Below are 24712 nucleotides of genomic sequence, written 5' to 3'. Positions count from 1 at the left end.
ATCGTGTTTCAAAACGTAAATAAATCTTTTCAGTAATATTTCTTGATACAAATCGTCTTTAGAAACTAGGCCATGAAACAGCTCTCACAAGTTCTTGTATTTTTGCGATCATAATATAGAATTTCTCCATAGAAAGTTCCAGAAGTGTGCATTAAACATTCATTTTCAGACTTTTTTTTTAGCTGGTGAGTTTTTAAAAGTATCTTGTCCATATTATACGAAATAATTTAGCTCAAAACTGATAATTTATACAATTAATCAGAACTACAGCAAACAGTGAGTCTTTCTTTTACAGAATGAAATATAATTACAAAATTGAATGAAAATAGGTTACTAACACTAATATATATTTACATTAATTCTATTTTTGTTCTTTCTGTGCAAAATGTCATAATATTGACACAGTACAATATTTAAACATCACCAAAATTTCCCCTTACATTTTGCATATCTGTATCGACATCCCCTAAAAGTCTACAGAATCGAATACTTCAATATGTCCCAATATGTCCTGTAATGTTACAATGTTTATTTGGAAACAGGTTCATACACTCATTACCTTTCCAAATTTGGTGTCACCAGATGATGTACGATACCAGTCATTGAAAATTGTTTACATTTTCGAAAATTATACACAGGAAATTAAGCTATTTCAAAATATCTGTGTTAAAATTGTGCATCTGGATCATCTGGATACAATTTGGTATGAAATAGCATCTATTAAGTAATTTTGCATTTTGAGGAAGAATTTGCAATTATTTCGGATTTATCACAAACCTCGAATTTTTCCTGTACCTGGTCGTGACTCTTCAGTGAGTGTGTGTGTGGCGAGCACTGAGCTCCAAGCTATAGCTTTCCTTTCCAGCAGTCTCTCATATCTGACTGTGCGTCCTTCTCTTACCCTTATTTTCATGGTGGTAGTCTTTGATATAGTTCCAGCTATTTTCTAGATTCTGCTATCCTTTCTCAGAGTATTCATTCGTTCATCACCTTTTGGCTGAAATAATTTTTACACCCTTTTGGGTTTGATCTTCATTTTCCAATTTTTTTTCTGTAGTGTGGACCGACTGGAAAGAATGCCTTAAATATTGCCTACTGCGTTCAGTGTTAATGGTCATCTGTATCCAGTACCTACGTAGACTCTTGTATGTACTTCAAAGCCCGTGTGGTATCAAATTTGAGATAGTGGGATTTTTATGTATATTGTGAGTTGAGCCCCCTGACAACACAGTGATTACACTGTTGATGCCTGAGCTGGCAACTCTCCAGACTTGGAAAGGAGTAGGTACTTGACTTCCTGGGACATCAGGAATCCTGGCAACAGCCATTGTGCCACATGGCCCTTGCGACTAAGTGGCACCCATGTGGAGAGCCCTTGATCAGAAAAGGTGGCATTAGGGTGCATGTTTCTCATGTCAAACGTATTAAATTAGCCAAAACAGTGGCCATTCTGATCCAACTGTCTCATCAGATAGCTCTTAGAAATTTCAGTGCAGACAGTTATAACCCTACTGCTTTCATTGCCCTGTTTACCCCTTAAGAAGAGGGACAAGCCAGTTGTATGTGAGCAAATTAATTTGTCCAATGCTTAGAACTGATAGAAATACTTTTACTGTGACAAAGCCATTATTTTGTGTGGAACATACCGAAGATCTACATCTACATCCATACTCCGCAAGCCACCTGACTCTGTGTGGCGGAGGGTACCCTGAGTACCTCTATCGGTTCTCCCTTCTATTCCAGTCTCGTATTGTTCGTGGAAAGAAGGATTGTTGGTATGCTTCTGTGTGGGCTCTAATCTCTCTGATTTTATCCTCATTGTCTCTTGGCGAATTATACGTAGGAGGGAGCAATACACTGCTTGACTCTTCGGTGAAGGTATGTTCTCGAAACTTTAAGAAAAGCCCGTACTGAGCTACTGAGCGTCTCTCCTGCAGAATCTTCCACTGAAGTTTATCTATCATATTTGTAACACTTTCGCGATTACTAAATGATCCGGTAACGAAGCGTGCTGCTCTCCGTTGGATCTTCTCTATCTCTTCTATCAACCCTATCTGGTACAGATCCCACATGCTGAGCAGTATTCAAGCTGTGGGCGAACAAGTGTACTGTAACCTACTTCCTTTGTTTTCGGATTGCATTTCCTTAGGATTCTTCCAATGAATCTCAGTCTGGCATCGGCTTTACCGACGATCAAATTTATATGATCATTCCATTTTAAATCACTCCTAATGCATACTCCCAGATAATTTATGGAATTAACTGCTTCCAGTTGCTGACCTGCTATATTGTAGCTAAATGATAAGGGATCTTTCTTTCTATGTATTCACAGCACATTACACTTGTCTACATTGAGATTCAATTGGCATTCCGTGCACCATGCATCAATTCTCTGCAGATCCTCCTGCATTTCTGTACAATTTTCCATTGTTACAACCTCTCGATACACCACAGCATCATCTGCAAAAAGCCTCATTGAACTTCCGATGTCATCCACCAGATCATTTATGTATATTGCGAATAGCAACGATCCTATGACACTACCCTGCGGCACACCTGAAATCACTCTTACTTCGGAAGACTTCTCTCCATTGAGAATGACATGCTGCATTCTGTTATCTAGGAACTCCTCAATCCAATCACACAATTGGTCTGATAGTCCGTATGCTCTTACTTTGTTCATTAAACGACTGGGGGGAACTGTATCGAACGCCTTGCAGAAGTCAAGAAACACGGCATCTACCTGTGAACCCGTGTCTATGGCCCTCTGAGTCTCATGGATGAATAGCGCGAGCTGGGTTTCACATGACCGTCTTTTTCGAAACCCATGCTAATTCCTACAAAGTAGATTTCTAGTCTCCAGAAAAGTCATTATACATTATTAAGTCAATATGTGTTCCAAAATTCTACAACTGATCGATGTTAGAGATATAGGTCTGTAGTTTTGCACATCTGTTAGACGTCCCTTCTTGAAAATGGGGATGACCTGTGCCCTTTTCCAATCCTTTGGAACGCTATGCTCTTCTAGAGACCTACGGTACACCACTGCAAGAAGGGGGGCAAGTTCCTTCGCGTACTCTGTGTAAAATCGAACTGGTATCCCATCAGGTCCAGCAGCCTTTCCTATTTTGAGCGATTTTAATTGTTTCTCTATCCCTCTGTCGTCTATTTCGATATCTACCATTTTGTCATCTGTGCAACAATCTAGAGAAGGAACTACAGTGCAGTCTTCCTCTGTGAAACAGCTTTGGAAAAAGACATTTAGTATTTCGGCCTTTAGTCTGTCATCCTCTGTTTCAGTACCATTTTGGTCACAGAGTGTCTGGACATTTTGTTTTAACCCACCTACCACTTTAACATAAGACCAAAATTTTTTAGGATTTTCTGCCAAGTCAGTACATAGAACTTGACTTTCGAATTCATTGAACGCCTCTCGCTTAGCCCTCCTCACACTACATTTCGCTTCGCATAATTTTTGTTTGTCTGCAAGGCTTTGGCTATGTTTATGTTTGCTGTGAAGTTCCCTTTGCTTCCGCAGCAGTTTTCTAACTCTGTTGTTGAACCACGGTGGCTCTTTTCCATCTCTTACGATCTTGCTTGGCACATACTAATCTAACGCATATTGTACGATGGTTTTGAACTTTGTCCACTGATCCTCAACACTATCTGTACTTGAGACACAACTTTTGTGTTGAGCCGTCAGGTACTCTGTCACTTTTGCTAAACAGAAAAATCTTCCTACCTTTTTTAATATTTCTATTTACGGCTGAAATCATCGATGCAGTAACCGCTTTATGATCGCTGATTCCCTGTTCTGCATTAACCGATTCAAATAGTTCGGGTCTGTTTGTCACCAGAAGGTCTAATATGTTATCACCACGAGTCAGTTCTCTGTTTAACTGCTCAAGGTAGTTTTCAGATAAAGCTCTTAAAAAAAAATCACTGGATTCTTTGTCCCTGCCACCCATTATGAACGTTTGAGTCTCCCAGTCTATATCCGTCAAATTAAAATCTCCACCCAGAACTATAACATGGTGGGGAAATCTACTCGAAATATTTTCCAAATTGTCCTTCAGGTGCTCAGCCACAACAGCTGCTGAGCCCGGGGGCCTATAGAGACATCCAATTACCATATCTGAGCCTGCTTTAACCGTGACCTTCACCCAAATCATTTCACATTTCGGATCTCCGTCAATTTCCTTCGATACTATTGCACTTCTTATCGCTATAAACACACCTGCCCCTTCACTGTCCAGCCTGTCTCTGCGGTATACATTCCAATCTGAGTTTTGGATTTCATTACTGTTTATGTCTGGTTTCAGCCAACTTTCTGTCCCTAGTACTATATGGGCGTTGTGACCATTTATTAATGAGAGCAGTTCAGGGACCTTTCTATAGACACTCCTGCAGTTTACTATTAGCACATTAATATTGTTATTCCCCGTTGCATTTTGCCTACTCCTACCTTGCCGCGTCTCAGGAGGCGTCTTGTCGGGCCTAGGGAGGGAATTCTCTAACCTAAAAACCCCCCATGTGCACTCCACACGTACTCCGCTACCCTTGTAGCCGCTTCCGGCATATAGTGCACCCCTGACCTATTCAGGGGTCCCTACATTTCTCCACCCGATAGCTTAGGTCAAGAAATTGTCACCCCAGATCTCCGCAGAATCATCTGAGCCTCTGGTTTAAGCCTTCCACTCGGCTCCAAACCAGAGGACCGCTATCGATTCTGGGAATGATACTACAAATAGTTAGCTCTGATTCCACCCCGCGAGCAAGGCTTTCCGCCAACCGCCTGTACGAACTGAGGATGACCTCTGAAGCCAGACGGCAGGAGTCATTGGTGCCGACATGAGCAACAATTTGCAGCCGGGTGCACCCAGTGCTATCTATCGCCGCCTCCTCCACATCTCGGATGAGACCCCCCGGCAAGCAGACAGAGTGAACACTGGCCTTCTTCCCCGACCTTTCCGCTATTTCCCTAAGGGGGCTCCATCACCCGCCTAACGTTGGCGCTGCCAATAACTAATAAACCCTTCCCCCATGTGCCTGCTCGGACCTTGCTGAAGGAGCAGCCACATGTCCACTCACAGGCAGAGCGGGCGATGCCACACGGACAGCCTCCACATTTACCCTCCACCTCGCGCGCCGCAAATACTGCTGAACTTGCCACTCCCCTTGGGGAGAGGGTGGCCCAACCGCACCCAGTACCCAGCACCCAGACAGCAGGGACAGTAGGTGAAACATGTAACACCTGGGGTGTACGTTGCGACGCACCAGACTCCCCACTGCCGTTACACTCTGAGGCAGCAGCCTGAAAACGGCTGACCGCGGCCATCAACACGCTCAGCTGTTCGCGAAGAGTGGCCAGCTCCTCCTGTGTCCGTATACAGCAGTCACACATCCTATCCATCCTAAGGAATCAATTTACTGAAGAGGCTTAATCAACTTTTTTAACTAGACTGCTAATTCACTAAAGGCAGCTGATTATTGACTAAACTGTGATTGCTAGCCACTTCTTGTAGAAAACAATGAAAATAGCACTACCTGTCTCTGGACTGTATTGAAAACAAACACTGGCACTATGGTTGACTAAAGGGACTCTCTGACTGTATTCAAAACAAACACGAAATCTATGGAACACTATTAATAGCACTCGACAATTGTTGTTGTTGTTATTGTTGTTGTCTTCAGTCCTGAGACTGGTTTGATGCAGCTCTCCATGCTACTCTATCCTGTGCAAGCTTCTTCATCTCCCAGTACCTACTGCAATCTACATCCTTCTGAATCTGCTTAGTGTATTCATCTCTTGGTCTCCCTCTACGATTTTTACCCTCCACACTGCCCTCCAATGCTAAATTGGTGATCCCGTGATGCCTCAGAACATGTCCTACCAACCAATCCCTTCTTCTGGTCAAGTTGTGCCACAAGCTCCTCTTCTCCCCAATCCTATTCAATACTTCCTCATTGTCGTTCCAAGGCGTGGCAGGCAGCAAAAGGCGTCCCTGGAGGCTGATCAGAAAGCCTTCCCGGTGCGTCTGACAAACCGGTTTCAGGCACTGTCTCTGGCTGAGCCAGATGCAGCTGCCTGCCCTGTTTCAGAGGTTCATTCTCAGCCTTCAAGGTCCGGGCAATCGCAGAGGGTGGGCTTACTGGTAGTTGGGAGCTCCAATGTTAGGCGCGTAATGGGACCCCTTAGGGATACGGCGCTAAGGAGGGGAAGAAATCCAGTGTGCATTCCGGGAGGAGTCATTCCTGATGTGGAAAGGGTCCTTCCGGATGCCATGAAGAGCACAGGGTGCAGCCAGCTGCAGGTGGTGGCACATGTCGGCACTAATGACGTGTGTCGCTATGGATCTGAGGAAATTCTCTCTGGATTCCAGCGGCTATCTGATTTGGTGAAGGCTGCCGGTCTTGCTTACGAGATGAAGGCAGAGCTCACCATCTGCAGCATCGTTGACAGAACCGACTGCGGACCTTTGGTGCAGAGCCGGGTGGAGGGTCTGAATCAGAGGCTCAGACGGTTTTGCGACCGTATTGGCTGCAAATTCCTAGACTTGCGCCATAGGGTGGTGGGGTTTCGGGTTCCGCTGAATAGGTCAGGAGTTCACTACACTCAGCTGGCGGCTACACGGGTAGCGGAGGCTGTGTGGCGTGGACTGGGCGGTTTTTTAGGTTAGAAGGCCTTGGGAAAGTACGGGGTGGGCTGCAATGTCAAAGGGTGCATGGCATTTACAGGACGTGCTTGGATCAAGGAACAGTCGGAATTATAGTTGTAAATTGTTGTAGTTGCACTGGAAAAGTCCCTGAGCTTCAAGCGCTAATAGAAAGCACAGAAGCTGATATCGTTATAGGTACAGAAAGCTGGCTATATAGCCTGAAATAAGTTCTGCAGAAATTTTTACGAAGTCTCAGACGTTGTTCAGGAAAGATAGATTAGGCAGAACTGGAGGTGGAGTGATTGTGTCTGTCAGTAGTGGTCTATCTTGTAGTGAAGTCGAAGTAGATACTCCGTGCGAATTGGTATGGGTGGAGGTTATACTTAACAGCCGAATTAAGTTAATTATTGGCTCCTACCGACCCCCAGCCTCCGATGATACAGTTGCGGAACAGTTCAGAGAAAGTTTGAGTCTCGTAACAAATAAATACCCCACTCATACGGTTATAGTTGGTGGGGACTTCAAGCTACCCTCGGGTATGTTGGCAAAAATACTTGTTCAAAACCGGTGGTAGGCAGAAAACGTCTTCCGAGATTGTCCTAAATGCTTTCTCCGAAAATTATTTCGAGCAGTTAGTCCACGAACCCACGTGAATTGTAAATGGTTGCGAAAACACACTTGACCTCTTAGCCACAAACAATCCAGAGCTGATAGAGAGCATCATGACTGATACAGGGATTAGTGATCACAAGGTTGTTGTAGCTAGGCTCAATACCATTTCTTCCAAATCCATCAGAAACAAACGCAAAATAATTTTATTTAAAAAAGCGGATAAAGTGTCACTAGAATCCTTTCTAAGAGACGATCTCCATTCCTTCCGAACTGACTATGCAAATGTAAACGAGATGTGGCTCAAATTCAAAGATATAGTAGCAACAGCAATTGAGATATTCATACCTCATAAATTGGTAAGAGATGGAACGGATCCCCCGTGGTACACAAAAAAGGTCGAAACGCTGTTGCAGAGGCAACGGAAAAAGCATGCGAAGTTCAGAAGAACGCGAAATCCCGAAGATGGGCTAAAACTTACAGACACGCGAAATTTGGCACGTACTTCGATGCGAGATGCCTTTAATAGGTTCCACAACAAAACATTGTCTCGAAATTTGGTAGAAAATCCGAAGAAATTCTGGTCGTATGTAAAGTACACAAGCGGCAAGACGCAGTCAATACCTTTGCTGCGCAGTGCCGATGGTACTGTCATTGACGGCTGTGCCGCTAAAGCGGAGTTATTGAACGCAGTTTTCCGAAATTCCTTCACCAGGGAAGACGAATGGTATATACCAGAATTTGAAACACGAACATCTGCTAGCACGAGTTTCTTAGAAGTAGATACCTTAGGGGTTGCGAAGCAACTCAAATCGCTTGATACGGGCAAGTCTTCAGGTCCAGATTGTATACCGATTAGGTTCCTTTCAGATTACGCTGATACTATAGCTCCCTACTTAGCACTCATATACAACCGCTCGCTCACCGGTACATCTGTACCTACAGATTGGAAAATTGCGCAGGTCGCACCAGTGTTTAAGATGGGTAGTAGGAGTAATCCATTTAACTACAGACCTATATCATTGACGTCGGTCTGCAGTAGCGTTTTGGAGCATATACTGTATTCAAACATTATGAATCACCTCGAAGGGAACGATCTATTGACACGTAATCAGCATGGCTTCAGAAAACATCGCTCTTGTGAAACGCAGCTAGCTCTTTATTCGCACGAAGTAATGGCCGCTATCGACAGGGGATCTCAAGTTGATTCCGTATTTCTAGATTTCCGGAAAGCTTTTGACACCGTTCCTCACAAGCGACTTCTAATCAAGCTGCGGAGCTATGGGGTATCGTCTCAGTTGTGCGACTGGATTCAGGAAGGTCGCAGTTCGTAGTAATAGACGGCAAATCATAGAGTAAAACTGAAGTGATATCAGGTGTTCGCCAGGGAAGCGTCCTGGGACCTCTGCTGTTCCTGATCTATATAAATGACCTGGGTGACAATCTGAGCAGTTCTCTTAGATTGTTCGCAGATGATGCTGTAATTTACCGTCTAGTAAGGTCATCCGAAGACCAGTATTAGTTGCAAAGTGATTTAGAAAAGATTGCTGTATGGTGTGTCAGGTGGCAGTTGACGCTAAATAACGAAAAGTGTGAGGTGATTCACACGAGTTCCAAAAGAAATCCATTGGAATTCGATTACTCGATAAATAGTACAATTCTCAAGGCTGCCAATTCAACTAAGTACCGGGGTGTTAAAATTACGAACAACTTCAGTTGGAAGGACCACATAGATAATATTGTCGGGAAGGCAAGCCAAAGGTTGCGTTTCATTGGCAGGACACTTAGAAGACGCAACAAGTCCACTAAAGAGACAGCTTACACTACACTCGTTCGTCCTCTGTTAGAATATTGCTGCGCGGTGTGGGTTCCTCACCAGGTGGGATTGACGGAGGACATCGAAAGGGTGCAAAAAAGGGCAGCTCGTTTTGTATTATCACGTTATAGGGGAGAGAGTGTGGCAGATATGATACACGAGTTGGGATGGAAGTCATTACAGCATAGACGTTTTTCATCGCGGCGAGACCTTTTTACGAAATTTCAGTCACCAACTTTCTTTTCCGAATGCGAAAATATTTTGTTGAGCCCAACCTACATAGGTAGGAATGATCATCAAAATAAAATAAGAGAAATCAGAGCTCGAACAGAAAGGTTTAGGTGTTCGTTTTTCCCGCGCGCTGTTCGGGAGTGGAATAGTAGAGAGATAGTATGATTGTGGTTCGATGAATCCTCTGCCAAGCACTTAAATGTGAATTGCAGAGTAGTCATGTAGATGTAGATGTAGTTATGTGATCTACCCATCTAATCTTCAGCATTCTTCTGTAGCACCACATTTCGAAAGCTTCTATTCTCTTCTTGTCCAAACTATTTATCGTCCATGTTTCACTTCCATACATGGCTACACTCCATACAAATACTTTCAGAAATGACTTCCTGACACTTAAATCTATACTCGATGTTAACAAATTTCTCTTCTTCAGAAACGCTTTCCTTCCCATTGCCAGTCTACATTTTATATCCTCTCTACTTCGACCATCATCAGTTAAATTAAAGCTTCCTAAAAGCTAAAACACACGGAAGAAGAAGTGACAAGTAAGAAAAATACAGTTAATACTTAAATTAAGGTAGCTTGTTGCACAGCAGACGTGAAGCAGACGGCGGTTAGTACGACACTGACAAGATAAATTTGGAGGTGTTGGAACATACCAAAGATAAATTTGGAGGTGTTGATTCATTGGGATAAATGCACACTGGATCGCTATTGATTAAATCCTCTTGTGCTGCACAACCTACAGTTCTCCCGGCTTGTGAATGCCTGGGCGACAAACGTGTGGCCATTGCCTCACATAAAACTTTGAATGTGATCCAAGGAATTGTCCTTTGCAGAGACCTTACACTCCAAACTGATAGGGAGTTATGGGCTAATCTTGTGCATTGAGGTGTACATATTGTCTTAGACATCCAAAAATGTCCTGAGGATAACTGAACAGATACAGGGATGTGTGTTTTAGACTTCGAAGGAAATATCCTCCTAGAAAAAGTTAAGTCAGTATTTACAGCTACGACATGAAACCTTACATCATGCTTCCGATGCTTGCGCTTTAGTCGTATATGTCATTCTGCAGCATGGTGGACCCAAAATATGGTAACTGGACTATCACTCCATGAAGGCAGCCCTTTGGAACAACCACCTCTGTGTTTCTGTTGCATGGAACACCATCCTCTACGTTCACTAGTTTGCCCAGTCTTCAAGAAAGAAAATAAAAAAACAGGAATGTAAATCTATTGACTGCCTATTGTATACTGAAGCACTTAAAAAATATGAATGCATATATCCTGCTGATACGACAAACAGCTTCCTACTCCAGTGTCCACCAATGACAGGGCTCTATCTTTGAACCCTTTCCTTGGAAACCCATGGATCATAGACTTGATGCCAGCCAGTGGCTGAAGGAATCTCGGACTGTGGGTCCAAGGGCTGTCCACTCTTTATCTGTCCCCATGTTCATTATAGGTAGGCCCTTGCAAGAATTTAGGCCACCAAAAGCCATGGAGGAGGAGGAGAAGAAGAAGAAGAAGAAGCAGAAGCAGAAGCAGAAGCAGAAGCATCAGGACAAAGCTACTCCAATGCCCCCCCCCCCCTTTTTTTTCTTTTCTTCCAATATCCATGCACGCCATCAGATTATGAACTAATCTTTATTGATGTGATTCCATACCCATCGGTGACAGACATTGATTTTGTTGTGTGATGGATCCTCGTGGCCGTGTCATGACTAACCTGGAAATCTGTAATGTGATCATTCAGTGGAACTGTAATTGATATCACTTTCATTGCGGGAGCTGCACCATGTTGTTCCCTCCTCTTCTATAATTTGAATTGCTCTACAAAAATGAACTTAATAATGAACAAATGTAAAACACCTTGGTTATTGTGTATTCTGTCAGAACCGTGCTGGTCCGGAGAGGGCATCTGGAGGGGCCTGTACATTGTTTCGCACAGATGTTGTCATTGATTGGGTTTCCCTTCATATCACATTGGAAGCAATAGCAGTGTGGATGCAAACAACTCATCGCTCACCATTTGCAATGCTTATATACCTCCAGGCAGGCCACTTACTTACACTGAGTTGACCACATTAACCCAACAAGTTTCCCTCACCCTTACCTCCTACTTGCGGATTTCAGTGCACACCACACTCTATGAGTGAGTACCACTTTGTCTAGTAGGGGCGATCATCTTGGCCAGCTTCTTACTGACCATCATTTGCCTCCTCAATGATGGTACTCCTACCCACTTCAGTGCCACCTTCCAGCTGTCGCTTAAACGATTCTTATCTCAGTCTCATGGCTTCAGTACCTTGATCACTATACTAAGATTGTAGTACAGTGACCACTTTTTGGTGATCCTGTTGCTTCCTTGCCACTGCCAGATAGAGTGGGTGCTTGAAGAGGCAGTTTGGATTTGGATACCTCTGCTGTTACCTTATCCCTCTTTCTGTCAGTTTGCGTTACTGACATTGGGCAAGACATCACCAACGCAATCATCCACACCGTTCGTACTGCTATTGCCCTCCATCATTGGGTTGTGCCATGATGGGGCCAAAGACATTGCAATAGCTGTTCAGGATTGCTGAAAAGCCCTGTAATGTTTCAAACCAACCTCATAACTTTTAAATGACTTTGTACTAAGGCTCACCATCTTATTAATGCAACAAGAAAGAATGCTGGGAGCACTATGTCTCCTCCTTGAGAATGTATATCTCTTCATACCAGGTGTGGGCCAAGCTCTGTATTTAGAATGGTTTCTTTTCTGAAGCATCCTCTCTGGTGAAACACATTGTGCAACACTTTGCAGTGGCAACGGTGTTGTCGTTTTAGACAACTGTCTTGGGACATGTAAGCGACAAATCGAGATATACCCTTCTCCTTCATCCCTTGGCATGCTGAATTATACAATGAACTATTCACTGACTGTGAACGGCTCTAGGCTATTGTGTTATGATATGGCCCCAAATGCTAGTGCCATTCATAATGAGATCATACAACATCTGACTGTTACTCAACAGCTTTGCCTCCTCCTGCTCTTCAAGCGTATTTGACTCTACAGTGTCTTCTTTTCACAATGTTGAGATAGCATCATTGTTTCAGTAGTTAAACGGAGCCAAAACGCAACATACATCAAACGTTACTGGTTGATTAGCTTCACCAGTGTGTTCTGCAAACAGTTTGAAAGGATGGTTGCCCTCTGATTATGCTGTTATGCTTGGTTCTCGAATCTCTGGATCTTTTGTCCCCCCCCCCCTCCCCCTGTCCTCCTATCAGTGCGTTTTCCAGGAGGGGCGATTCAGAATTTACCATCTGGTTAGGTGGAAATGGGAATCTGATAGGCTTCTTCAACACCTCATAGCAGTCTGTTTTGACCTGCATAAGGCATATGATGCCACCTGCCACCATCATGTCTTTCTTACCTCCTGTGACTGGGGCTTTTGTGGCACCCTATCAAATTTTGTCACTTCTTATCCTTCCAGTTGTTATGGGTTCAAGTTGGTACTTCACCCAGCTCTCTGAAAGTCCAAGAGAAGAGCATCCTGCATAGCTCCATGCTGAGAGTCACACTCTTCCTCATCACCATTAATGGGCTAGTGACATCTGCAATGTATGATGATGACTTGTACATTTAGTACAGCTTCTGCTCTAGCTTTGGCTGAACACCAGCTCCTGGGACCCATCTGATGGGCCTCTGCTTGGGCCCTTTTCCATAGTTTCCAATTGTCTCCAGCAAAAATTGGATTGTTCATTTTTGTCATCGCTCCATTTTCCATCTTGACACTTGACACAGCACTTGGATTTTGTCACACAGTCCCCATTTTTGCGACTCTTCTTTGACAAGAAACCAATTCAGCTGCCCCGTACTCGTCAACTAAAGACTAGCTGCATGTGAAAGGTTAATGTGCTCTGCTTTCTTGCCCACACCTCTTGGGACACAGATCATGCTACTCTCCTTGGTATCTACCGGGCTCTAGATCAGTCCTGCTTTCAGAGTGGTTACCACGTTTCCACCGACTCCTACTAGACCAGCTCCATACACACTCTCCTTGCTGAAGCAGGATGTTCCATCTTCAGTTCTAATAGTACAACACCTTGCTCACTTACACATCCTTGAAATGTACTCCATATGCGCTCTACCTCCCTTCCCCCGCCTTTCTCTCTCTCTCTCTCTCTCTCTCTCTCTCTCTCTCTCTCTCTCTCTCTCTCTCTCACACACACACACACACACACACACACACACACACACACACACACACACACACATACATACATTTGGTTAGTACCCAGGTACCAAGGCCATGAATGAGGACCTACTTACTTCCAGGATCTACCATGATTTTTCGGTGTCTGTTCCTTTTAGTTCTTCAGTGGTATCGGGGTGTTATTGTCTTTTACACTGACAGCTCTAAAGCCATGGTAGGACAGGTCAAACTTTTGCATCACATACTGGTCAGGAACACCACTAATTGCTGTAAAAACGTATTTATTTTTACAGTTGAGCTGATGGCCATTAACAGAACACTCCATTTCATTAAACACATGCCTGTTGGTCGCATTTTCGTCTACAGGGATACTCTGCAAATCACATGTAAGTGGCTGGTGCAGATGACTAAATGAATAGTCTCCAGGCCATTGAAAATCAGTAAAGCTCACATAATACTAGGTACAGAAAACTGGTTGAAACATGAAAGAGATAGCAGTGGGACCTTTGGGGAAAATTTAAGTATATATCGAAAGGATAGGCTAATAGGAAATGGTGGTGGTGTAATTGTCACAGTAGACAAGAAAGCCCACTAAGATAAATTTGAATCTGTAGGTGAGATTGTGTGGGCAAGATTCAGTATCAGGGTTGGGCATAGAAGGATCCATTTACTATTTTATCACCTATCAAACTTATCTCCTGATGAAGCCAAAAACCTTAGACACAACCTCAGTTCACATGTACATAAGTTCCTGTCATACTGTGATCATCAGTGTAGAATTTAATCATCCACCAACAATTGGGAAAATTACAGTTTTATTAGTGGTGGGGATAATAAGACATCGTGTGAAACAATATTAAATTCCTTCTCTGAAAATTACCTGGAACAGATAGTTCAGAATTCACTGACGATGTAAACATATTGGACCTAATGGCAACAAATAGATTAAACCTCTGTGAGGATGTCCACATTGAAACTGGTATCAGTGACCATGATGCGGTGGTGGCAACAATGATTACCAAAGTACAAAGGGCAACTAAAAGCAGCAGAAAGATATGTGTGTTTAGTAAACTAGATAAAAGTCAGTAGTTTCATGTCTGAGTGAAGAACTTGAAACCTCCAGCACAGAACAGAAGTATGTAGAGGAACTCAGATCAGGTTTAAAAGAAAAGTACACCATGTACTGGATAGATATGTACAGTTGATAATAGAATGAATCCTCCTTGGTATACAGTCACTGTAAAGAAACGGATTCTACTGCATAATAGGTGTAAAGCAAAGTATAGGACTATAGATAGATAGATCAGTGCTGAATGAAATGTGTTTTGCTGTCAAGAGAGTAATGTGAGAAGCCTCCAATGACTACTGTTGCAGAATATTGTCAGATTATCTTTCACAAAATCCAAAAAGATTCTGGTCGCTTCTGAAGACACCAAAGTTGGTGTCCAGTCATTAGTAAATGAGACAGGAACTGAAATTGAGGATAGTAAAGCAAAAGTTGAAATGCTTAACTCCATTTCAAATGTTCCTTTACAAACAAAAACCCGAGAAAATTGTCCCAGTTTAATCCTCGTACGGCAGAAAAGAAGAGTGAAGTCAGTATTAGTATGAATAGTGTTGAGAAACAAATGAAATTTTCAAAATTGAGCCATGAAATTGTCAAAATTGAGCAAAGCTCTAGGACCCGTTGGAATCTCTATCAGATTGTATTCTGAATTTGTGGCCTAGTTAGCCCCTCTTCTAACTATTATGTATTGTAGATCCCTCAGACAAAAATCCATTGAAGCAAGCGCTGGTCTCACCTATCAACAAGAAGGGTAGTAGAAGTTATCCACAAACCGCTGTTCAATATCATTGACATTCATTTGTTGCAGAATCTTAAAACATATTCTGAGCTCAAACGTAATGAGGTATTTTGAACAGAATTACCTCCTCCATGCCATTTGGCATAGATTCCAAAAACATCAATCACATGAAACACAACTCGCACTCTTCTCACACAGCATACTGATAGCTCTGGATCAAGGCAGTCAGGTTGATGCACTATTTCTTAATATCTGAAAAACATTTTACTCAGTACAAAACCTAAGCTTATTATCCAAAGAATGATCATATGTTATGGGCTTTCAAGTGAAATTAGGGACTGGATTGAGGACATTTTGGTAGGGAGGGCACAGCATGTTATCTTAGCTGGAGAGTCATCGTCGGTTGTAGAAGTAATTTTGGGCAATCCCCAAGGAAATGCATTGCAATCCTTGCTACTTTTGTTGTACATTAATGAGCTTGCAGGCAATATTAAAAATAACCGCAGACTTTTTGCAATTCACATACGACAACACAGGAAGAACATAGATACAGAAACCATTGGTATAACACTTGCAAATTGCCGTAGCTGTGTTGGGAAAGTACCAGAGCTCCAAGCGCTAATAGAAAACACTGATGCTCAAATCGTTATAGGCACTGAAAACTGGCTAAAAACGGTGTTCCAAAAAGATAGGCTAAGTGTAACTTGTCGCAAAATTGAAGTAGATACTTAGTGTGAGTTACTATGGGCAGAGGTCATTGTTGGCAACCAAAATAAAATAATAATTGGGTCCTTTTACCGACCTCCCAGTTCACCCGACTCATACGATAATAGCTGGTGGTGACTTTAATTTACCCTCGATATGTTGGCAAAAATACATGTTTGCCTTTAAACATGTCTGCTTGTGTCTGTGTATGTGCGGATGGATCTGTGTGCGTGCATGCGTGCGCGCGCGCGAGTGATCTCCTGTCCTTTTTATCCCCCTAAGGGAAGTCTTTCCGCTCCCGGGATTGGAATGACTCCTTACCCTCTCCCTTAAAACCCACATCCTTCCGTCTTTCCCTCTCCTTCCTGAAGAAGCAACCATCGGTTGCGAAAGCTAGTAATTCTGTGTGTGTGTTTGTGTGTTTTGTTCATTGTGCCTGTCTGCCGGTGCTTTCCCGCTTGGTAAGTCTTGGAATCTTTGTTTTTAATATGTTTAATTCCGGAGGTACACATAAAATATCATCCGAAATTGTGCTAAATGCATTCTCCGAATTATTTCGAGCAGTTAGTTCATGAGCCCACGCGAATAGTAAACGGTTGTGAAAACACTCTTGACCTCTTAGCAACAAATAATCCTGAGTTAAAAATCAGCATCTAAACTGATGTAGGGATTAATGAACACAGGATTGTAGTAGCGAGACTGAATATTGTAATCCCCAAATCCTCGAAAAATAAGCGAAAAATATACTTATTAAAAAAAATAATAATAATAATAAATCACTTGATGCCTTCCTGAGAGACAAGCTCCACTCATTCCAAATTAATAATATAATTGTAGACCAGATGTGGCTTAAATTCAAAGAAATAGTATCCGTAGCAATTGAGAGGTTTATACCAAATAAACTAATAAATGACGGAGCTGATCCTCCTTGCTACACAAAATGGGTTAGAACACTGTTGCAGAAACAACGAAACAAACATGTCAAATTTAAACAGACGCAAAATCCTCCAGATTGGCAATCCTTTACAGAAGCTCAAAACTTTGCCCCGAGTTCAATGCGAGACACCTATAACGACTTCCACAAGAAAACTTTGTCTCGAAACCTGGCAGAAAATCCAGAGAGATTCTGGTCGTATGTGAAGTATGTTAGCGGCAAGAAACAATCAGTGCCTTCTCTGTGTGATAACAATGGAGATACTATCAAAGACAGTGCTGCCAGAGCAGATTTACTAAACACAACCTTCCGAAATGCCTTCACTAACTAAGACAAAGTAAATATTCCAGAATTCGAATCGAGAACAGCTGTCAACATGAATAAAGTAGAAGTAAATATCCTTGGAGTAGTGAAGCAACTCACATCACTTAATAAAATCAAGTCTTTTGGTTCAGACTGTATACCAATTAGGTTCCTTTCGGAGTATGCTGATGCATTATCTCAATACTTAACGATCATATACAACTGTTCACTCGACGAAAGATCCATACCCAAAGACTGGAAAGTTGCACAGGTCACACCAATATTCAAGAAAGTTAGTAGGAGTAATCCACTAAATTATAGGCCCATATCGTTAACTTCGATATGCAGCAGGAATTTAGAACATAAATTGTGTTCGAACATTATGAATTGCCGCGAAGGAAACGGTCTATTGACACACAGTCAACATGGGTTTAGAAAACATCGTTCCTGTGAACCACAACTAGCTCTTTATTCACATGAAGTGCTATTGACAAGGGATTTCGGATTGATTCCATATTCCTGGATTTCTGGAAGGCTTTTGACACTGTACAGCACAAGCGGCTCATAGTAAAATTGCATGCTTATGGAATATCGTCTCAGTTATGTGACTGGATTTGCGATCTCCTGTCAGAGAGGTCACAGTTTGTAGTAATTGACGGAAAGTCATCAAGTAAAGTGATTTCAGGTGTTCCCCAAGGTAGTGTTATAGGCCCTTTGCTGTTCCTTATCTATATAAACGGTGTGGCGATTTGGGAGACAATCTGAGCAGCCGTCTTAAGCTGTTTGCAGATGATGCTGTTGTTTATTGATTAATAAAGTCATCAGAAGATGAAAACAAACTACAAACTGATTTATAAAAAAATATCTGAATGGTGCAAAAAGTGGCAGTTGACACTAAATAACGAAAATTGTGAGGTCATCCACATGAGTGCTAAAAGGAACTTGTTAATCTTCTGTTACATGATAAATCAGTCTGATCTAAAAGCCGTAAATTCAACTAAATACCTAGGTATTACAATTACGAACAACTTAAATTGGAAAGAGCACATAGAATATGTTGTTGGGATGGCTAACCAATGGCTGCGTTTTATTGGCAGGACACTTAGAAAATGTAACAGATCTACTAAGGAGACTGCCTGCACTACGCTTGTCCGTCCTCTTTTAGAATACTGAAGCGCAGTGTTGGATCCTTACCAGGTAGGACTGACGGAGTACATCAGAAAAGTTCAAAGAAATGCAGCATGTTTTGTATTATTGCAAAATATGGGAGAGAGTGTCACAGAAATGATGCAGCATTTGGGCTGGAAATCATTAAAAGAATGACGTTTTTCATTGCGACAGAATCTTCCGAAATTCCAATCGCCAACTTTCTTCTCCGAATCCAAAAATCTTTTGTTGACACCGACCTACATAGTGCAGAACGATCACCACGATAAAATAAGGAAAATCCGAGCTCGTACGGAAAGATATATGTGTTCATTCTTTCCGCGTGCTATACGAGATTGGAATAATAGAGAATTGTGAAGGTGGTTCGATGAACCCTCTGCCAGGCACTTAAATGTGATTTGCAGAGTATCCATGTAGGTGTAGATGTAGATGTAAATGTTGAGTCAAGTCTTGGTAAGATTTCAAAGTGATGCGAAGATTTGAAATTTGCTTGAAATGTTCAGAAATGTAAAATTGTGCAGTTCACGAAACAAAAAAACTTAGGATACTAAGACTATAATACTAGTGAGTCACAGTTAGAATCAGCCAGCTCACACAAACACCTGGATGTAACCATTTGTAGGGATTTGAAATGGACTGATCACTTAGGTTCTGTCAAGGGTATAACTGGTGGTAGACTTTGGGTTATTGGTAGAATACTGGGGATGTGCAGTCAGTCTACAAAGGAGGTTGCTTACAAATCACACGTGCAACCCATTCTAGAATGTTTCTCAAGTGTGTGAAACATGTACCAAATATGAGTAACAGGGGTATTATTCTGAAACTTCTTACATCTTTAAGTAGATGAGTTTTGGAGATTGCTCATTGCAGTTGGAGGGAAAATTGCAGAGCACGTCAATAGGTACTGGCAAGCAATATCAGATGGAGAAAAGCTTATATTTATCTGTATATTTGTGGCAACTGAAGATACTTATACTAGCATTAAGTACTTGTTCACATTTCAGCCATTTCTCAGCTTATACCATTTTTACTGTGCTCCTGTCTAAACCTACTTTGTTTTCTTCCTCATGTCCGTGGTTGAAAATTTGAGTGCTTTGTTAATTTGCTGCAAATTGTCCAAAAAGCCCCCTCCTCCATACATTCTGTGCTGTGGATCTCGTGGCTCCTATGTCATCTATAGTCTTCTGTTAGCAACAATTCATTTTCTTCTAGTCACTCCTCATATTTAATAACTAGGGCAGTTCTTGTATGAATGACATGGCTGTCAAAGTAAAGGCATTCTGTGTTGTTCATGTCGAGTGATTACCAAAGCAGAGAGCATGCACTCTGCCTTTTATGATTTGCTAAAAGACTTACAACAAGTGGAACTTGAGTAAATGAGCCCTGAATACAACTGAATACTACTTTGGAGGAAGTATTTCTACCATGTTCGTATACACTAAGGTGGGATGTGTTTCCTTATTTCCTATGAGATGATTTATAGTTCAAGCACAGTTATTGGCTGTATTACTGTGACAGTGCAGAACAGCTGGAATTCCAAACTGTTGCTATGTTTTGACAAGCATGTTACATTAAAATGGCTTTATGAATGCCACATTGGCTTTATAACACCATTTTCAGACTCATTTTGGCCAAAACCAATGGTCTGAACCACTACCAAAAAAATTATCCCAAACAATTGTACATTGTTCACCACCCACAAGGAAATATCACTGCAAGAACTTGACTGCCCCCCTTGTAACCATACAAATGCTACATCACGTACTGTAAGCCATTACTCAGTCAAATCTTATTTACTGCCTCAGAGACTAATGTTTACATAATTCCAAGTAACATTACTCATTATTTTTTTAATCGTGTTTTTGTCAGCTTAAACAAATCGAGCTTTAGCATTTGAGAAAAATGTCTGATAATTGGCTTGCATAGTACAGTCTAGAGTTGGTGTGTACAGACTTGTTAATACTGTCAGCTGCATGGTTGCAAATCCCTCACTTTGAATACAAATAGCAAGTAAAAAAATAATTTGGCTTGAAACATCTTTTTATTCAGACTGGTATTCCCCTGCGCTAACGCTTGCTAGACTGGGCATAAAACAACAAAGCTCTACAATGGCCCACTCTCTCTTTTTCTGGAAGGGATAAAAAAAGTGGAGAAACAAGAATGAATGCTGAGGGGCAAGTCAACATAAGTTCAATGGCGGGTTGGTTGCGGGCCGTGGTCTGTGCATCCCTTTTCTAGAATTTGCTGGTTGCTCTTAATTTGTTAGGTGTACTAAAGTGAAGATGAGGTTTAGTGCTTCCTCAATGTTTCCCGATGAAACTCTGTACTTATGGGCCCGTCGGGACACTATCTTGTACTCTTTTGTTATTTCTGTCAGCCCATTCTGACAAAGAAACAGCTATGATCTTGGTATGCAGTGTCCGGACTTGCATGCACTTGGAGCTAGCATAACCAGAGGTCAAACTGTATGAATTTAGGAATACTTCTGGCGACTTACGTGTGTTTTTGAACATTTTTACTTAGCAGCAGGCCATTTGTTGGTATGAACTCAAGTGCATTAGCTGTTACCTAGCCATCATACATCCAATGAATTGTTAGGAATAGTCTGATAAATGACTTTTGTTAGGTTTGCTCCTGGCTATTGTAGACTTTCAACCATGTGTGTTCACATAGATCTTTTTGTGCTTCATCATACATTCAGCACATGAAACAGCATGCAGTGTCAGGTTTCCAAATCCCCGTTTTTTCAGTGAAAATATGTATTCGCTACAAAGAAAAAAAAGTGTCATAGAAGTAAGATTTATCTTGAAAAACTCAGTTTTATGTCTTGTGCCCAGCTTTGACACACACACACACACACACACACACACACACACACACACACACACACACCTACACACCTACACACCTCCCGCTCCCCCAGTCCCCTTTCCCTCTGTCTTTTCCCACATAATTATTTCTCAGTTACTTTATTAGCACTATCGAGATAACATTTGCAAACTTGGTAGAACATAGGACCCTCAGATACACACAACAAATGTGATACTGTAGTTAGTGTCGGGCAGAGTCCAAGCGACACACAGGGAGGTAAACTCTGCTGGGGCTTCCTTATTATCACGCTGGGCTTACATTTTTTAGAAAGCATTTAATACTTGTAAGTGCACATTAAGAAGACTGTCAGGTGGCTAATGGGAGGAGCTGAACAAATATAAATCAAACAACAGTGACTAATTTCTGAACACAACTAACATGAAGTAATGGAAAACATTGTGTTTGAAATGTTGGCTACATTTGAGATGTAGGGCAACACAGAGTTTTGGTCCTCTTCAGTAAAATGAAGTAGACACACAGATGAGTGTGTGGGTCCTTGCTGTGAACTCTGAACCTTTAACTGTAGGTACATTCTGAATATAGTGAGGTCAGAGAATGTGATTAACTTTTTTGTTATAGTGTCACAAAACAATATTAGGCTTCACATTTAATACATTTTGCTTTTTGTGTGAGGCAGTCAACATATACTTTTCCATTCGTCCATTTCAGTCAACAGTGGACCACATTATTTCAAACATGTCTTTCCTCGAGCTGTAACTTACACCCAGTATTCTCACATTTACTTTGTGTTCGTCAGTCGTCAGGTTTGAACTTTGGCTTTTCTTCTTCCATGTAGTGTCTTATTATCTTTTTACGTGCAAGTATGGTTTATTGTTATGCCATCTTCTGTACACTCTATTCTTTCTTATTAGGTCTGAGATCTTCTGTAAGATCTTTATTTCCTAATGTTTAATTTCTTGTTCACACCTTTCCTATTTTTTGCAAGGCACTCTGTTACGTACAGAAACTTTGGTGAATGGCTGCATAACTGCACCCCAGCCTAATGTTAAAAGAAAGGAATTGTTAGCAGTAAAAATCTCTAGTCAGCTGGTGTTCTGTTGTTATCGTTTTGATCCTCAATTTGAAGGCTTCTTTCTAAACACTGTTTGGTTCTGCCCACTGTGCTTGAACATGGTAACTTTATGCCTTAATCATTATTTGTCTCCCTAAAGGTAGCTGACTAGAGTTTAGTTACAAACTCAGTTTTATCAAAGAAGATGTGAAGGTCAGGCTTAGCAGCTTGGGTTTTGGGTTCACTGATCAATTTAGTGGTTGTGCTGAGCAAATCAGAAAAAGATCATCTGCAAAAGCTAAGCATTTTGATTTTTGTGTCATTACCATGTTATTTTTCATTTTCTTTTATGAACTGTTCTGAGTGAATACTGACAAAATATCTTAACATTAATCAATATTTTCAGCTCCAGGTGCTGGACTGTAAGAATGATGGTTCTCCAACTTGCTGCTGTAAAGACTGTCAGCAAAGAAAAGCGTTAAATCGAAGTTCTATGGAAGAGGATGGTGGTGGGTGCCATGATGAAGTGAGTTGTGTAGATGGCACCTCAAATGGCGCCCCAAACAGTTTGAGTCACTTAGAGAACGGTACGGAGTCGGAGACGAGTGAAGTAGTTCCAGAAGAAAACAGAGTGAACGGGGACATGAGCAGGCAGAGTCCTGTGTCGAGCGAGTCAGGGTCCATTACAGCTGGACGCAGGGCGAGAAGAGGGCGGAAGGGGCGACGGTGTTTTCCGCAAGAGAGTTCAGTGAGTTCCAGTGCCTCGCCCCATAGTGCAGCTCCACAGCCTGCAAGTGACGTTCTCGACAGTGAGGTTGGGAAGCCAGATTCTATGGAGAGAGAAGCCACTTTCTCTTTGTCACCTTGCCAGTCTTGTAAAGATGTGCAGGAAACAGTGGTTCTCATAAGAGAAAGTGACAGTCGGGTGGAAGTGGGCCACTGTAGCCCTCCGGATTTGAATGGCTGCAGTGATGGGGCATCGGTCTCAAGTAGCTGGCACAGTTCTCCAGAAGGATCAGATGTGGCGTGTTCTGAGGACTTCTGCAGTCATGATGGTGAGTCAACATTCTTTTTTTTTCCCCCAGCTATGAAATATTAAAGCCCCTCTCTCCCTCTCCCTCTCTCTCTCTCTCTCTCTGTCTGTCTGTGTGTGTGTGTGGGGGGGGGGGGGGGGGGGGGGGGGTTGTGCAGTGGGCATGCACTATGGGTGTGGTTGTAGAAAATATTCTCAGTTTGCTTAATGCCTCAAATTAGGATAAAACCTTGTGCTTTCAAAGCACCTCCATCTTATGCTGGCAGAGATTGTATGGATTTCTACCATGGAGGGTGGCCATTTCACTGGAATTATCGGAGAAATTTAATTCCCAGGAAAAGTTGGGGAATTCTGAGAGACTTTAGGGGGAGTTGAACTGTTTGTTAACGGAAAGAAATGTTCTGAATTACTTTGATAAAAATCACTCTTTAGATTTTGCATTGGAAACTATTGGTTGAGCAGTTGCATAAGGAAAGATGAAAACGGTCATTAAAGTGGCAGTAACCTTCATAATTTTCCTTGGTTTTCTGGGCTCCTGGTCTGTTTCCCATAGCACGATTGTGAGTACGTCAGAGAATAATGAGTGCATGATAATTTGCCACATTTCAGTTATTTTAAAAAAAAAAAAAATCTATATTTGTATGCTCATTTCGTAAATCACCTTTGAATAATCGGGCTCTATTGGTTGGTTGGCAAAGTAGTATTTGGCTGACTTTATGGTATTGTCATACTTACTGTCAACACTGCCTGTAGTCTAAAAAGACTTTGGTTTGAAGCATGGCACATCACTGCTTTCAAATTTCGTTGAAGAACAAACTTTGGTTCATTGTAGCCGTGCTGCTGTATGTGTCTTGCAGTACGATACATCTGACGACAAGTGTGGTGGTTCATTTCATGTGCTCAGTCTATTTGGTTGTTCCTATGGTTTTTCTGTCCATGGAGACAGTGCTCCTATCTCTCTTCAAGCAGCACCGGGCATTTACAGTTGCTGTTGCGAATTTGTTCGACACAATGAGTATTCTGGCTTCCACAACGTCAGTGTACCTGTTACCCTTTCCCAGTTAAAACAATGTGGCCAAAGACTGGGAGGCTTAGAAGAAGTAGCTTTGGCAGCACTTCTTCACTTGTCACTAAGGGAAACATTTGTAAGGCTTTGTTTCTTTCTTGGATTTCTCCTCAGATCTACCTGTTGTGCCAGTTATCCCCACTCCAGGAACGTGCACCGCTTTTGTTCACAAAATATGTAAGTTGTTGTCAAACTGTCACTGTAAATGCATGTATTGTTGCCATATTCAGCCCCACCAGTCCTACTGGGATTGGGCAGCCAAACGTCCTGGCCTCAGTCACAAATGTCAGTTTTCTA

At 42.0% G+C, this 24712-nt stretch overlaps 1 protein-coding gene across 2 annotated transcripts in view; it reads left to right on the top strand.

Moving 5' to 3' along the window:
• The window catches only part of LOC126281218 (gametogenetin-binding protein 2-like), a 131305-nt gene that overhangs the window by 61911 nt on the left and 44682 nt on the right, over positions 1–24712 (top strand). For both annotated transcript variants that reach the window (XM_049979979.1, XM_049979970.1), the window contains exon 9: positions 22723–23371. In XM_049979979.1, coding sequence (XP_049835936.1) covers positions 22723–23371 — 649 coding nt within the window. The remainder of the gene's footprint in view (positions 1–22722; positions 23372–24712) is intronic.

This window comes from Schistocerca gregaria, chromosome 1 (genome assembly GCF_023897955.1).
Source record: "Schistocerca gregaria isolate iqSchGreg1 chromosome 1, iqSchGreg1.2, whole genome shotgun sequence".
In the NCBI taxonomy this organism is placed as follows: Eukaryota; Metazoa; Arthropoda; class Insecta; order Orthoptera; family Acrididae; genus Schistocerca; species Schistocerca gregaria.
The sequence above is the reverse complement of the archived record's forward strand: the minus strand, read 5'-3'. Positions and strand labels throughout refer to the sequence as shown.